The following is a 17882-nucleotide window of genomic DNA, read 5'->3' as shown; positions in this document are numbered from 1 at the left end:
CTGTAACTCTATGTCATTCCATAGTGATTGACTCTAAGTTACTCTAAGTAGCATCTCATCTGCTGAGTGATAGTGGAGATCAACAGACACAAGAAGCAATGAACAGACCAGTAAGGAAGCTATAGAAGGGACTACTTTGGAAATAATTGTAATTAAAACAAATACAAAATAACAAATAAACAAATGATACACTGAGGAATTTAATCAATATCTAATGACACACTGCATAATGGCTAGCTAAGGCTATAATATTTCATGAAATTTCATGATGAATAAAAGAATTGAAGGCAAATTTTTTTCTTGGAGTAACCAGAGCCCATTCATAGAGCTGTAATATATGCTTAAACTTGTAGAACTAAGAATACATGAGTATATGCTGAGTAGGTATTTAAACTTGACATAAACTTCATAAGAAATATAAAAATACAATGTATAATACATATAGGATAAAATTTAAATAAAAAAGTCATCAAAATCATTAATAAAATCATTATTATTTAACATCAGATAAGTTGATCTTGTCAAGAGCTGCCTTTGCATCCCTTAATGCCTCTCTCTTTCTCTGCAGCTGTCTTTCCTGATCTTGTAAGTCTGCAAGAGAGATGATCTGCAGTAAATAATCTGCTAGGAGTTAGACAATTATAAAAAATATACATAATTAAAAGTGTGCACAGCAAACCTTGCTCCATTTGTTTGAATATTGCAGGGAGCTTCCCCGATGCCTCCAGTATCCTGAGAGAGACAGCGTAGTCTGTGGAGTCACAGTAACACCAGTCACATTCTCTGTTGCTTTGGCATAAATAGTACTGTGCATTATTAGATCCATTTCAGGAATGAAAGGGTAGAGCCAAGGGATGGCCACTGCTACCCTATTGTTGTGAGGGAAAAAAAAAAAAAAAAAAAAGACCAAAAAGAGATAAAGTCTGTTCTCACCCTGTTGTGTGGCATGCTGATTCTGCACCCTCTCAGCCAAGCTAGTGAGCTGACGTGTAAGCTGTGTGAATATGGCCTCCGTGCAGCCCACCTCATTACATCTCCTCCAGAAGAGGGCAGCGCTGGAGTTCGACACACCCACGTGGTCTACAGGTTCACCGAACTGAACGTGTGCCACGCCAGGTGCTGTAAGGTCTAATGGATGATCATCACGCTTTCCATGAGATCCTGGTAGCTCATCTGTCATTTGTAAAGGTGGTATGTCCCGAGATGCACAACGTTCCACCTCTGCAGGAAGGTCTCCAGACGAGGCTACTTTGACACTGGAGGATTCACCGGTGGCACCGGATGGAGGGGAGTCGAGAGATGGGCGGGCAGGCACAGGTGGGTTTGGTGGAACGGTGATGTTGGAGTGAAGGGCTGCTGCCTGCTCAGGGGCAGAGACAGACTGATCCAAGTTACTCACAGTAGTGTCTGCTGGGCTTGGTGCAGCAGGGGAACAGGGGTCAGGGCTGTTCTCTGCAACTTAGGGCATTCAGATAATTCATAATTTTATCACACTTGTTAAGAACCAATGCAACCAAAAGCAATATTATAAGCAGACTTGCGTAGCTGAGAGATACCTGATTCAACAGAAGGTCCTGAATCTGCAATAACAGTGAATGGCACATTCTCTTGGCGGTACTCTGTTAGTAACAGACTCTGGGATTCAAAATCCTTAGGGAGAGCAAGAGACATGAAAGACCTGTTAGAGCCAAAGCAGACAGAACACAGAGCATATGGAACATGTTACTAAAAGCTGCATGGGGATTGTTCTAGTCTGGTCTGTGCAGGTGTACTCACCAAATCTCTACACACATCATCATCATCATCATCATCACTAGGAGCAACTCCTGCGCAAAAAAGGAATATATGCAAATGTCTATGAGTATTTGAGTATGGAGTAAAATGAGTATTTTTCTAATACACGCAATAGGCTTCATTTATCAAGCTGGATACGAATAGATTTATTTGTAAATCATTCATCTGAGCGTATATATAAGAAACTTGCTATTCATGAAAATCTCATAAATTTGGAAAAAATGTTCGTATCCTACACATGCTCCTGAGTGTGTGTAAATTCACACATAAGAAGACTAACGAATGTAAACCTAGACCTGATCGACTTCAAATCATATAATTTGCATGGCTTACTGCACTTTTATATATTAAAAGGATTATACTGTTGAGTTCAAATTGCTAATTTTTAATTACATTTGCAGTATTTAGCAGATGCCCTTATCCAGAGCAAAGAGCTTTGTGGTCTCTATCAAAAACACGTCCCCATGCTGGTTCACTAGGCGAGGGACTAAGAATACCATCGAGAACATTTTGTGAAAACCAGTAGTTTTATTTTATTGACATTAATTAAAGAATATGAAAAATAAAAAAATTGAGCCAAACCTATAAATAAAACTTATTATTCAATTATGACATAAGAAATACTGCCCTATAAATGGAGGACAGGCTGATCTGTCTGCACACAGCCAAAAACTGCAAACCACTGCCTCAGATGAAGGAAGATTTAGTGCACGCTTTTTACTATCATTATATATTATTAAATATTTTTATTGGCATAGAAGTGAGTCAAAATAGCTTCTACTTCTCCCCTACTGCCTTTACCCTCATTGTTCATTTCATGCTGTCCATGCACTTGTTCTTTTATGGAGTTTTGTGGGTATCACTACATGCAAATGAGCTGTGTCGAGAATGTGCTTTGCACTTTACGGGTGATCAACATACGCACACAAGTAGGAAGAAAATCAGCATTTACGAAACTTTCGTAAATCTGGCAGAATACTATAGTTCAGTTTGGCTTATGCAAACATTTACACATAACTTTATTAAAAGACAGATAAATGAGGCCCATTCTTGAAAATTATGGGCACCCCTGCTTCTCCATTTCACACAATCACAAACTATAGTTACCTTGTCTTGGCTCCTTATTGTCCCTGCTGTGAGAGATAAGGTGTTTATGCTTCAATTAACATAAAAACATAAAAAACATCATTTTATCAGCAAAAAGTTCAAAAATATCAAATTAGGGTTTGAATTTGAGTATGTTATTTTTGAGTTATTTTAATTCCTACCTTCTATATTCAGAGTCAAGTGTTGGCTGCTGAGAAGACGATAAACAGTTTCACTACTGTGATACAACTGATTAGAAATATTTTAATTTATAACAATATGTTCACACACTGACAGATCAATCTGCTATCTACTACTGTTACTTGAAAGTCCTATTTAATAAACATAAAACTAATTACAAGGCTGAATATTGTCCACCTAGAAAGCTTTTTAAGTGTTACATATGTTGTGCTATGTGCCTCTGTAACCTCTTAGTACAATATTGCATACTTCATACTCCAGCAAGTACATTTACCATACTCTTATCACACAGCAAGATACAGTTCCTTGTATTCAGTCCAAATAGCTTTTCATTGCCAAAGATGTTAACCTCTCACAGCTAGTTATGCTCCTACAATGGAAATGTTGTGGCTATTTCCTGCCACAAATTTATAAGTGGTAAATGTCAATTTAATTGCAGGCTTAAGTGTAGTAGGACTCTCACCATATTCTGCTTTGGAGGTGTGTTATCCTCAAGCTCTGATTCTACTGGTGCAAACACCGGATCAATGATGCTCTGAGTTTCATCTTATGGAAATAAAACAGTTGATTTGTTCAAACTTTTCAAAATCCTTCCGATATATATTAATTGTCCACTGTCAGGTCAGTGAAGGTCACTGTTATAATTAGCATAATCATCATACAATCAGCATTAGCAGAACATTCTGAATTTGCAAGCACTAAAAGACAGATTACCTGAGTCAGAAGAAGATTCCAGAAATTCCCTTTTCCTCTTCTGTGACCTTAAAGAGATAAAATCAAACGAAAGATGACATGATTAACATCTGAGAATAAAAATACCCTCAACAAAAACAGAAACAGACAGAAACAGAAGACATTTACCTTCTCAGAGATGTTTCAGAGTCACTCTGTAATCAGAAAGAGGTTACAATAATAAAAATCTCAATAATAACATTGAACAATTTAGATAGAACATAAGATATACATAGAACATAAGACATTCTGTTTGGTTAAAAAACAGCCTCATTCTACAAACAGATGCTGCATTTTGAATTTTGAATCTGAACTACAGCTGGCCATCTATGCACTGTGACCCTGCCTATAGACCAGCAAAACCAGGTGAGCAAATCCAACACTTTCTTTTTTTTTAGCCGCCCACTAAAATGTTGCATGTCAAATACTTTCATTTCAATGGCTCACAGTGGATCTGCTGGCAAATTCCACATTTTCAGGAGTTAGATTTGAGTATAATATTTATGTAAACATATTGCATTTTATTTTGTTGTATTTTTAACTGAAAGGTATGCAAGTGGGCCAACATTCTAGCTACCTTGCTAGCAATCAAGGCTTATACCAGTTAAGACAGTTGTTTACTAAAAATCTTTTCAATTACAATAGTGAACATTAATATCATGCTTAATAATTATTAATATTAAATTAAATTTCAAACCCTTAATAGGCCATTGTGGTTAGTTGTTTTTAAGTACGAGAAGACTATTCAAATAATAGTTATTTGCAATATCCAATTAGTATTAGTATCCTGTAAAAATGGTCAGCTATTTGTGACAGCACCAAACCATGTTGGAAGGTTGCTGATGACCCATTACCAAACTGGCTGAGCCCTGATCTAGAGAACTTTGACTGGTATTGGGAATCACTTCTCTACCATAAATATAGCAAAACTCTTAAATATGCTTTAAGAGTTTCTTCTGTTCTGGACAGGTGTTGATACAACACTCTTAGCCGGGATGATGCAAACCCACCATCCCTGAAGAGGAACAATGTGTGGTCCCAGGTAGGGGGTTGGGGTAGGGTGCTCATGGTAATGGTGGTGTAAAACCTCGATAGATTTTAGATATAGTCCTTTCACAAATCACTTGCATAAGGTAGAAACTGGGGTGGATATAGGGTACCAGTGTACCTTATATGAGGTTCAGTGCTGTTTGCATGTGGCTGTGGATGGCTTCAGCATTTGTTTTTGCCTCAAAGAGTAACTGCACAATGAATGAATCCTTAGGCTTCTAAAGGAAAAATCCGCCCTGAATATGACTTGCATATTGATCTTTACAATTAATGTGATTGTGATCAATGCAACATTTATTTAGTAATTAAATTCTGAGTTGACTTATTTAGTTCATACATTAGTTTGTGTCGGTCTATTTTCAATTTGGTAAAAAGTTTCCTACATTGCCCACAATGCCATTCGAATATCTGCTAACAGTCGTGCCAGTGAGATTTAGCCACTGCTTAATTTCTACCTAAAGTAGAGTAAACTTCTCACAGGTATAATAAGAACACAACACCACCAACAAATTAGCACCAGACGAGCTATGCACTTCACAACTATTTCAATTAAATCAGATTTAATGTGTTTCAGAGAGGAGTTTCCCTTTAAGGCTGTTGGTAGACATGTAGTGCATAGCAAAGGCCTATATATGCCTATATATGCCAGCCTATATATACACCTCAAAGTGCACCCATATGCTATGTGTACCTGAAAATTGAGTCAATGAATGTAGGTGGCCTTGCCCAATAAACTGACAATTACATGTACCATCAGTTCTAACAGCTTATTAACCTTTAGTAATAACTTGGAAAATTAGTTGCAAGCTACCAAACCTGAGAAATCCCAGACAGCAGAGATTTCTGGGCTACAAGGAAAGTGCTTTAAATGAACTCATAGTGCAATGCTGTTGTGCATCTCTACAATAAAGCAATAAAAGTTGATACATGGTAATACACACAGCCAATTCCCCAGCAGTATTTAAACGACAGAGACAAAAAATACAATCAAAGATTCAAATCTTGGGGGAAAGCTGGTCAGCAGGACCATATTCACATTCCAGATTGTAACCTCACATTATATTTACAGAATCCTGAGATACGCAGAGCTGATATTGAACTGATCTCAGAGCGCACAGGGGATAGCTTGAGAGTGACTTTGGATGAGATAGGAAATATAGAAACTGGGAATGTCAAAAATACCCAATATCAATATTGGTAATGCTTCAACAAACAAGAACAAATTTCAGCAGGACTTTACATGGGTTCCCTCTTTAGGCACAACCCGCACTTTAGTATTAGCTAGGATCCTGATATCGATAAGGTGTCTAAAGCATTGTGTAGATTGAATTTCCATCTGAGGGATTTCATGCAAAAAATGATTTAGCACTTTAAAATGTTTGCCAGTGTAGGTGATGGAAATGGAAATTATCAGTAACATTTTACCAATACTGACAAAATTAAATGAAGTTACATTTCGTTTGCGAATATATTAAATGTTGCAAACCAAGATGGAAATATAATATAGTAGTTACACTGTTATGTGACAGGATCACATGCCTCTTCTACATCAAACCAAAAAAAAAAACAGCCAACAATCAAACAAACAGAAAGAAACCAACCAGCGGGAAAAGCAGAACGAAGGAAGGGCTTTGCAGCTTGGTTGAGGAGGACGCAACAGAGCAGCTGGGCTCAGGAGGACATGGCAAGGGGGTACAGTTGGGCTGAGAAGAAGATGTAAACCTTCTTAGTTTATAGCAGCATAGGTGGTCATCATTTGTCTACGCAACCATTTTAAGTCTCTTCTAATATGTAAGAAAATCAGTGGATTAAATCAGGTCAGTAAAATGAGGACAGTAACATTAGGTGTGGCTGTCATGTTTACATTTCAAATAATTTTGTTCTGGACCTTCTTACCAACTGACGTAACAAATGTGCCTGTATCTTTTTTTAAATTAATCTCAGAATAAGTATTATTTTAAAATGTATAATTTATAAGCAAATTGTCTATTAATGTTACACTAACAAAACTAAACACTACCACAATGATTTTATTCATGGATGGAACGTGGAGGAAGTCAGGGTTGGAGTCACTGAGTGCAACTGTGGGCCATTTTAAATAAAAATAAAAATGTGAGGATTTCTTTGTGACCTGTTGGTCTTTAGGGTTTGTATGAATTTCACATTTGGTTGATCAGGGCTGTACATGTGTTAAGATATCGCACACGGTTTAAATGCAAATGCAAATTTATTTAAATATCAAAGCAGACAATCAAGAAAATGAAGCAAACTCAAAGTGAAAAGCAGGCCAGGGCAAAGTATATACAGTGCCTCCAGATTAGAATGGGATTTTTATTGGATAAAAATGTGTGTGTGTGTGTTCAGGGCCTCCACCATCTTGAGTAAGACAGGCAGAGGCCATTTTTTTCATGTAAATTGAAGGGAAAGCCATGCCATCTCCTGTTTGTTGCCTTCTTAAGTAAAGAAAATTTACATAAATAAAGGAGTTTGAAAAGACATGACAATTGTCTGATCTTCAATTGTCCTTGTTCTTGTTCTTTGCTCTGACTAAAGCCAGTTGAGGTGAATACACTTGCATATTGAACATGTAGTATTAAGATAGCAGTGTAACTGAGGTAATGACCCCATATTGACGTAGAGCAAATGTTCCTTACCACCTACCGAAGTGGATTTGCTATTTCAAGTGTTTGGAAGAGCCTTTTGTAATTAGCAACCAGATGCCTTCACCTAACCACCAACAGCTACTCTTGATAATGGCAGTCTTTCACATCCCAAGGAAAGCTTAAAGATCCCACTGCAATACTGCTGCGGTACAGTGCCGAACAACTCGCACCCTTGTACTAGTCTGCGACCTGAATCATAGTGCCACACCACTTGGGGGATTTTGCAAGTTTGTTTCTGTTCCACTCAATTAATGCAAACTGACTACTTGGCTTTTATTGTTATCAACTTAGTTATAGCAAATACATAGTTAAAACAAACAACTTGGTTAAAGCAAATACACTGCCTGGCCAAAAAAAAAAGGTGCACAATCTAATATTTTGTTGCACTGCATTTAGCTTTGATTACGGCACGCATTCGTCCTGGCATTGTTTCAACAACCTTATGCAACTTCACAACATTTTTTCCATCCAGAGTTGCATTAATTTTTGGTTGAGATCTTGCATTGAGGACAGGAGAGTCGGGCCACTCCGTAAAGTCTTCTCCAGCACATCACAAAGACTTTCAATGGGGTTAAGGTCAGGACTCTGTGGTGGCCAGTTCATGTGTGAAAATGATTCCTCATCCTCCCTGAACGACTCTTTCACAAGTTAAGCCGGATGAATCTTAGCATTTTCATCCTGGAATATGCCTGTGCCGTCAGGGACGAAAAAGTCCATTGACGGGATAACCTGGTCATTCAGTACATTCAGGTGCTCAACTGACTTCATTTTATTGCCACACAATGAGGCTGAGCCGAGATCTGACCAGCTGATGCAACCCCAGATCATAACGCTGCTTCCAGAGGCTTGTACAGTCGGCACTATGCATGAAGGGGGAATCACTTCATGCATTTCCCTTCTTACCCTGACACTCCCATTGCTTTGGAATAGGGTAAATCTGATTTTATTAGACCACAGGACCTTTTTCCATTGCTCCACAGTCCAGTCTTTATGCTCCCTAGCAAATTTCCGATTAGTCTCACTAACAAATGGCTTTCTTGTGGCCACACAGCTGTTGAGTCCAAATCCTGTAAGTTCTCATCACATTGTGCGTGTGGAAATGCTCTTACTTTCACTATTAAACATAGCCGTGAGTTCTCCTGTCGATTTTTTTACGATGTGACATCACCAAGCGTTTTAAAGATCTCCGATCACGATCATTCAAGATTTTTTTTTCCGACTACATTTCTGCTGTAAAGTTGACGGTTCACCAATATCCTTCCAGGCTTTAATAATGCACTGGACATTTCAGAACCCAGTTCCAGTGATTTCAGCAATCTCCTTAGTTGTTTTCTTTGCTTGATGCAGACCAACAAATTTCCCCTTCAGTAACATCTTTTCCACGACCATGGGATACGTAATCTGCCATGGTTGTTTAAGAAATGAGAAGCTACACACCGTATCAGTTAAGGTTAAAAGAACTGTTGCCAGCTGAAACATATTAATCACTGCAGTAATGATCCAATCATAGGCTCTTAAGTATTTGCTTATTTAAACCCAAACAGCGACCTTTTTTTTTATTTAAAAATATTTCTAGGTTAATGCTAGAAATTCTAGGTTAATGCTTGTGTATTGGCAAGCTAGCTACACCAGTCACCTGGTGTGTCAGTTAAACAATCTGTCCAACATACATCAAGCTGCTTTGTCTACGCAAAAGTACTCAAAATGACTATTCATGGACCAGGCATTCGGATGGGACCAAAAACTCCTCATGTTTTAAAATAAAATAACAAAAAGTGTGGCAATAGAATTTTGTTTAAATAAGCCATAGAATGTCTTAGAAGGTGGGTTTCAAAAGGGTTCTACTGGCTGTGCATTCACTGGCTTTCCAACATTAAAGATCAATTTTTATTTACTAGCATTGTAATTTGGAGGAGTAAAGACACAGCCATGCTGTTAAACATTTTATTGCAACATTTTTCATGTAGATTATAGGGAAATCCATGCTTCCCATGCAATACTGAAGCAGTAACTTTGTGGTGTTACAAGAATGATAAGAAACTGGCCATAATCAGTTCTCTCATTCTGTTTTATCAAAATGTGCACAACTTTAAATATATACAGTATTCTTAATGTTGAACCTATTTTTAAGAGGAATAAAGTAATATTAATTGGACAGCATCCATTCACTGAACTTCAGTAACTGCTTTATCAATGTTAGGGATGTCATAAGGGTTAAAGTGAGCCAGAACTATCTGGAACAGTGTTCTGGCACCCTCAGAAACTTGGAGAGGGTAAAAAATGTGAGTTTTCTGCTTTTACATTAATGGAGAGTAGGAACCAAACTTGCAGTCATTGAATCACAGAAACAATACGGTCCAATCGTGTTTCACAGGAAGAAAGCAAAAGCCAAATGTTTGTCTTTAACAGATCTCATTCAGTTTATTGTCCGCAACATAATCTGACATAAGATATGCAAACAATATTTACAAGCAAAGAATGTACGAATTCATTCTGACTGCAGATTCGTAATGGACTGTTTATATGTATCCTAAACTGGGCAGTCAATCTCTGCTTATATGCACCCTAAATAATCCAATCCAAAGTTATGCGCATGTGGGAAGTAATGTTTAGTGTCAATGTTACCAGTGCATTAGTTGAGTCAGTGAGTTCAGTTTTTAATTGTGTCACATATGTTGTCAATGAGTTTTAAATTATTTCCATCACATCTAACTGTAATTATTAAATGGACAATGAGAAATAGACTTTATGACCGTAATGAAGTTGCTCAGCATTTCACTTTGCCCGAGAATCAGGAACAAGTACATTATGATAGTTGAAGCTAGTATAAACTGGTATAATTTACTCATCTTCTAATGTTACCAGTATTAAAAGCCCTTGTATGGGAACTGCACAAGAAATAACAGTTTGTCTTCGTTCTTCCACATGCATCATTAAGACGACTTTACTGAGGTCAGTTTGTGTCCCGTGCCCAACCCCCATCCAACCTCACAAATATATAAATCAACTCAAATCTCTAACATGAACTGTGCTTTCTCTACACGTGTAAATGCACTTCAGATGCTTTTAACAGTGCTAGTGATTTCACTCTCCATGTTCATCTAATTAAACATATAATGATATGTGATAAACTTACCGTTAATTCCTCATCGTGTCCAAATGTGTTGATCAGATTATGTGTAAACATATATTATATATGTAAATATATAGCATATATATTTGCTATATGCAAGGAAGCAATATTCACGAATAATGCATAATGCATTTTAATGCAATGATGTATTGACAGACAGTCAAAAAACAAAAGGACTGAACAACCGTCTGAAAGTCTCACAATACAATACAAATTGTGGAAAGATTTCTAAAACAGCAGTAAGTCATCTATTCAGTTCAAGCAGAAATAACAACTCATGTCAGAAGATTTAAATATTATTGCTGGTGAAGCTGTAAAGGAAGTAAAGTCCTGTTAACTCTTTCACTGATGTCCTAATAATATTTTAATCATATTTTATACTACTTGTATTTACTTGACATTTGAATTGGCTTCTGAATAAGTGCACTACATTTAGTACATAGTTAAATATTCTTAACTATTGTACATTTAAAGGAGATTAAAAACAAAACAGCAACAAAAAAAAAGATTTTATTATGGTTATTCATTTGTATAAATTAACACTCAGTTTTGTGTCTGTCACTGGTATTGACAATGGCAGAAGTACTATTGCTTTTCAAAGGACTGTGAAGTTAGAAATTTCAGTTATTGTGAACACAGGTGTGTATGTGTAATGTTTTTATGTACAAACTGTGTGTAATGCAAAGCTTTAATCTCTGTGTAATGGGTGACAGATCTGTAATACTGGGTAGGGTAGATAAAAGCATCTGAAAGCATGTGTGTATTGTCTACCTCAGATCCCCCACAACTGCTGTTCTGCTCGCTTGTGTCTGAGCTTCTACAGCCAAAAGTAGAAGGAAATATTTTAGCATCTCCTTTTTCTGAACCTAATAAAAAGACACAACAACAAATCATGTCATGCCTGCATATACTAAATGTAGAGATCAGTAGTGTCATTATTCAAGGGCCTAATTTTCCCTAACTAGGTAAAAAGTACAGACAAAACATATATTGTATTCCATGTCCCTTCACTTTTACACAAGCAATCTTAAACCACACAAAGATCAAGTATTTAATTAAAAAAAGTATTCAGAAGGGGTTTGAAGGGGTTTCCTAACGTAGATGTGTGTAGCACACATACATACACTGACTCAACCTGAGCAAACCAACAACAGGCTGGTCTGCTAACTGGGAAGATATTTTTGATCATCTGCTACTTTCTTTGAGAGAATGTGTGGCGTAAACCCATCAGCGTTGACAGCACTGTGTCCTGATGATTTATGTCACACTATTGCCAAGTGATAATCAGAGTCAGCTCAAGTTTCCTCCAGTGATAAGTCAACATACACTGCACGCATTTTGAGGCATCGTTTAACTGATAATACATTGCATCAGGTAGCAACTGAATGAATATTACAATTTGTCGAAAGCTACAAAAAAGCAGAATATTCAGAACATGCTTTAAGAGTGATCAAAATCAATATTATATGCACAAAACAGAATCCACATTTCTTTAAAAAGTCACTTACCACCACTGCTGGCATTTGGATCATGCTTTTCACAATATAACCTAAAGGAAATAAAGGTTTTCTCTCTAAATTACAGACTACATCATTTTAGTAAAACAAGATTTTTTTTTCAGTAAGCCAATAAGCATTATGAGATTGCTGGTTTCTTACCTGAAGATACCCTTGTTTTGGTCCTCCTCAGATTTTGCACTAGCCTTATGGGCACACGGGTAATGGTAGGAGCGCTTACAGGATTTAACCTCACACCCAGCTGTAGCTCCATTTTTCTTACAGTAGGAACATTTCTGGGTATAGTAAGAACATTATACTTGAATCTCTAATATACAATCTATATATTATAATAGATATAATTATATATTCTGTCTGCACTCAGGAGCCCCCTTTTTTTTTTTTTAGGTACGTCTACTGTATAGGTCAAATATAGGTGACCAACTTTGCTGGGGTTGTTAAACACATGAAGGTAAGTAAAGGTAAAATTCAAAAAATTTCAGTCCATCCATAATATACGTAGTAATCTGATACTAGTTTCTGAACTGATAAACAGATATATCTTTGGTGTGTGTGTGTGAGAGAGAGAGAGAGAGAGACAGAAAGAGAAAGAGACATACTAGTTTTCTTCCTCTTTTACACTCGTTTAACACATCCTCCACGTCAAAGCCGAACAGGTCATCAAAGGTGGGAGAGTTTTTACAGTAGATTCCAGATGCATACAGCTGAGAGACACAGACACATAGAAATGAAAACATATAATCAATAACAGACAGTGTGTTCTAAACAGATACAAATGCAAACAGGAGACATACTATTTGCACTGATTGTCAGATATGAACCTTGTGGGACAAAGAAAGACAACGCTCATCAACATGAACATGTGCCGCTGCGCAATGCATTTATAGCGTTCATCCCGATATCCTTGGTAACTGCCTGGTTCGAGGTTGCGGCTAGTTTAAATCAGGCTACTGGGTTGTTTATACTTTGGGAAATATAAGGATCTAAATTATTTAGAAAATACAACTGGCAGGTACAAACAAAAATAATAACTGGTTAAAAATTTAATGAACTGTTTAGTTGACACTAATCATGAAGTCATCTGAGGAAGCTGAGGTTGTGGAACTGTGGCATCAGAGCCAGAATTCATAGGCCATGCTGGAATTTCTACTTCTGTTTTAAATAAATAAATAGATAGATAGAGTTTCATGGGGTATCCATCCATTCTCCTTATCCAACACAGGGTCATGGGGAGCCTGGAGCCTATCTCAAGGAACTTGGGGCACATACATTCACATACTATGGACAATTTGGAAATGCCTATCAGCCTACAGCGCATGTCTTTAGACTGGGGAAGGAAACTAGAGTACCCGGAGGAAACCCCTGGTGCACAGGGAGAGTGTGCAGGCTCTCCACACACACACACACACACACGCACACACACAGGGCGGAGGCAGGAGTCGAACCCTTAGCCCTGCAGGTGCGAGACAGGCGCGCTAACCACCACTTCACGGGGCATATACAGGTGAAACTCGAAAAATTAGAATATCGTGCAAAAGTTCATTTATTTCAGTAATGCAACTTAAAAGGTGAAACTAATATATGAGATAGACTCATTACATGCAAAGCAAGATAGTTCAAGCCGTGATTTGTCATAATTGAGATGATTATGGCTTACAGCTCATGAAAACCCCAAATCCACAATCTCAGAAAATTAGAATATTACATGCAATCAATAAAACAAGGATTGTACATAGAACAATATCGGACCTCTGAAAAGTATAAGCATGCATATGTACTCAGTACTTGGTTTGGGCATCTTTTGCAGCAATTACTGCCTCAATGCGGCGCAGCATGGAAGCTATCAGCCTGTGGCCAGGATGCCTGAATAGCGGCCTTCAGCTCTTCTGCATTGTTCGGTCTCATGTCTCTCATCTTTCTCTTGGCAAAGCCCCATAGATTCAGGTCAGGCGAGTTTGCTGGCCAATCAAGCACAGTAATCCCACGGTCATTGAACCAGGTTTTGGTGCTTTTGGCAGTGTGGGCAGGTGCCAAGTCCTGCTGGAAAATGAAGTCAGCATCCCCACAAAGCTCGTCTGCGGAAGGAAGCATGAAGTGCTCCAAAATCTCCTGGTAGGCTTTCCCTCCTTATGGAGGGTGTCAATGATGGTTTTCTGCACAACTGTCAGGTCAGCAGTCTTTCCCATGATTGTGATTCCTACTGAACCAGACTGAGAGACCATTTAAAGGCTCAGGAACCCTTTGCAGGTGTTATGGCTTAATTAGCTGATTAGAGTGGGACACTTTGAGCCTAGAATAGCCTTTTCACAGTATTGTAATTGTCTGAGATTGTGGATTTGGGGTTTTCATGAGCTGTAAGGCATAATCATCTCAATTATGACAAATCACGGCTTGAACTATCTTGCTTTGCATGTAATGAGTCTATCTCATATATTAGTTTCACCTTTTAAGTTGCATTACTGAAATAAATGAACTTTTGCACGATATTCTAATTTTTCGAGTTTCACCTGTAGTTCCTGTTTAATTACAAACAAGCAAAACCGAAACAACCGACGTAGGCCACGCCCACTTCAGGTTTACCTGTTGAACCGGATAGTTTTTGTGTTCACGGCTATTTAGAGCACTAAATAGATACAAATAATGGCATTGCGTTACACTCCTAATAATAGTTTAACTGGCTTTGATCTAAATGATTTACTTAGTCGTTTAATTATTACGAACAATTTTACAGAAAGATGTAAAAACACATGCATTCATATAATCCTTGCAGGTGTGTGCTAAACATGCAAACTAACTCAACTTACCAGACAGTTCTGGTGGGCAGCAATGCCCTGTTTACGTGACAGGGGGCCTGTGATTTTTGTCTCATCCGCCCTCTTACACAGGACACAGCACAGCTCTGAGGACGGAGAACTCCGCTCTTCTGGTCGCATTGCAGTAACACACTAAAACACCCTCTAATGTATCATACTCGAGCCCACTGAGCTCCGACACCGCTTTCGCTTTCCAAGCTTTATGCTGCCTTCACGTGCTCCCGGAATTCTCGTCCTACCCACTTCTGCGGTTGGTAATTACGAGTTACGGTCGTGTTCACATGCTTTGTTGTCGGAAACAACATAAAACATGGACGACGCCAGGTTCATTCGTGTGTGTGTGTGTGTGTGTGTGTGTGAGAGAGAGAGAGAGAGAGAGAGAGAGAGAGAGGGAGAGGGAGACTCGTCTAATCTCGGAAACTCACGTATCAAAAGTTTTCCAGTCGTAATTACGACTTGTGGGGTGATTCATGTACAACTGCCTACTGGGAAACTCGTATTTACGATAATTCCTATAGCACGTGAAGGAAGCATAATCCGCTAATCCTCTTTTTAGCTTGCTGAAAATAAGGGAATTTTGGTCAAATACAAGCTATTTTCACGGTGTAAAAATGTACAACATGTATAGAATGGTTGCTGATATAGTACATAAATAAATAGTACCAAAACGGCAAGCGCTAACAATTAGCTGAGTTTAGAAAAATGAACAAAATCTGCCACTCAGTACAGAAACCGTTCTCTCCTCCGCCATGGTGAAAGTTTAGGACTCCTCCCATCTCGAAAACTCGGGTATCTCCGAGTTTCCCAGTCGTAATTACGACTTGAGGGGTCATTCTTGTGCAACCTCCTAGTGGGAAACTCGTATTTACGATAATTCCGATAGCACTTGAAGGCAGCACAAGCCACTAATCCTCTTAGGTTTCGTTTCCTCCGCTACAGAGTGCCGCAGGGATGACGTATTTCTGTAGGCCAACCCGGAAGTGAGCATCACCCTGGTTCCCTCGACAAAAAGCCAGTAGGATTTTTTCCACTGGCTTTTGGATTATTGCAGAAAATAAGCTCTGTGACCAACAAAACACAAATCACAAATGAACACACTTTTATGAATTTTGAAGCCTAAATACAATCGTCAGAAGTAAAATGCTAAAGTTAAGCTCTAAACGAACTACACCACTGTCGCATGATTTCAACGTCACCACCACTAAGCTTCCGACAACTCTTTTAATCGTTATTTTAAAAAACATGTTCCCTCATAAGGATCCACTGGGCTCTTTTTGTGGATGAATCTGCTCCCACCTTTTTGAGAATGTGTCCATGTTGCATTATTTTGGAGAAAATTCCGTTTGTTGTAGATGAGTTTTCCTGTTCGGCGTGATGACGTTTAATGTCCATGACAACCTCAGTAGTCCCGTTTAGCGGTTTGTTAGCAACCGCCTTTTTCAAGACACGTAAAAGCTTTAAAAAATCACGAGTGGGGTATTGCTGATGTATTTTATGTCATATAATAAAACGTGAAAATATCTTGAGCCGTGTTAACCACACACCTTATGTCAGGCATTTAACCAAAAACCCATTCAAAAAACCCACTGACTTCCGGGTTTTAGGACTCATTCCTGCGGCACTCTGTACTACTATAATATCAGCTAAGCCTGCTAAAGTCCGTGTTATTATAACAGTAAAAATAAAATTAAGCGTATTTAGCATGTTTTTTTTTTTTGCGAAAATTATCCAGCAGCACTAAGCGAGCATGACCATACCAAACATGAAGCATGTCTTTGGGTTGCCAAAGCTGTGTAGCGAATCCCACTGGCCAATCACAAGACCAAAATTCAAAATACGTCCCTCCCACTGCTTTTAAAATTCAATAACATTCTCTATTCACACACATACACTATGCGCATACAAAGTATTAATTTTATTTTAAAATTAGTTTTATTCATTAAAATTTATTCATTCAGCATTTCATTCGTGTTCACTAAGTGGTTTATCTTTGTCAGGGCTTGGAACATGGCCGGGGTGTCAGTCCATCAAGGTGTTTTTATTTTCATATTATTAATTGACTTTTTCTTTCTCTTTTTTCATTATTCATTGCTGGTTTTATTACATGTTGTTTTTCCTTCATTACACTGGCTTTACAATGTGATACAATTCGATTCTCAGAATATTTTAAACAAAATTTTAATGAAGAAAATTGACTCTTTAAAAAAAAATGTATTACAGTGCAAAACAATGTGCATAATTGTCTGAATTTTTGTCTTTTCTTCCAAAAATTTGATTGAATAAATAAAGATTCTGACCTGATTGATTGAAACATAATGAGCTCTGTAGAAGTGCCTGAGGCACCAGACAGAAATAGAGCTTCAAAGTTGGCTAAAATGCTTGATTTCTGTGCTTGACTTCCTCAATTCTGTATCTTTTGAATGCTACTGAAGCGCTTCTTTTTTTTTTGGATGTGTAACCATATAACCTATACAGTGTGTCTGTCACTTTGATCTGGAGTTATCAGTCACTTTACAGATGATTCCCGGTTATGGCGCAGGCTCTCCACGAAAGAATGCGAACAGCATGCTCTTTATATTGGGATCTCTGGTGTTCAAACAGTGCAATTGCATTTGATGCATAATTAATAGAATTAATAGAATAGCTGATTTCTACATTGTGAATCGCACGAATCACATTGTCACATTTTTGCATCACGTTGGTACATCCCTAGAGTCCGGTTGATATCACACTTTCAGGTGGATAAATGGAAACTACAACAAGTGCTAACAGAGGTCCCCTGGGGTAGGAATCATGCTGCCCATGCTTGCTCTAGCAGAGGAGGACAGGACAGTGGACAAGACAGTTAATGACCGGGTTGACAATTTGGACATTTTTTTATAGAAAATAATTG

General features: G+C 38.0%; 1 protein-coding gene across 6 annotated transcripts; it reads right to left on the bottom strand.

Moving 5' to 3' along the window:
• Positions 1–124: 124 nt before the first annotated feature.
• phf11 (PHD finger protein 11) lies at positions 125–16791 on the bottom strand. Of its 6 annotated transcripts, XM_034304555.2 has the most exons (17): positions 16286–16788; positions 14981–16050; positions 12776–12880; positions 12318–12451; positions 12168–12208; positions 11431–11525; positions 6465–6566; positions 3943–3968; positions 3796–3842; positions 3545–3627; positions 3063–3091; positions 2902–2950; positions 1777–1826; positions 1557–1678; positions 934–1458; positions 680–751; positions 125–591 (listed from the first exon to the last, which is right to left on the bottom strand). In XM_034304555.2, exons 2-17 carry the CDS (start codon positions 15107–15109, stop codon positions 494–496), a joined length of 1707 nt encoding a protein of 568 aa, XP_034160446.2. In that variant the 5' UTR covers positions 15110–16050; positions 16286–16788; the 3' UTR covers positions 125–493. The 6 variants fall into 6 exon arrangements, with proteins under 6 accessions (XP_034160446.2, XP_034160447.2, XP_053090286.1 ...); XM_034304556.2 differs by lacking the exon at positions 14981–16050 and having other exon boundaries at positions 16286–16791; XM_053234311.1 differs by having other exon boundaries at positions 3063–3088; positions 14981–16788.
• Positions 16792–17882: the final 1091 nt, after the last annotated feature.

The sequence above is a fragment of the Pangasianodon hypophthalmus genome, chromosome 5 (genome assembly GCF_027358585.1).
Source record: "Pangasianodon hypophthalmus isolate fPanHyp1 chromosome 5, fPanHyp1.pri, whole genome shotgun sequence".
NCBI classification, from domain to species: domain Eukaryota; kingdom Metazoa; phylum Chordata; class Actinopteri; order Siluriformes; family Pangasiidae; genus Pangasianodon; species Pangasianodon hypophthalmus.
This window is presented reverse-complemented; position numbering and strand designations above follow the sequence as displayed.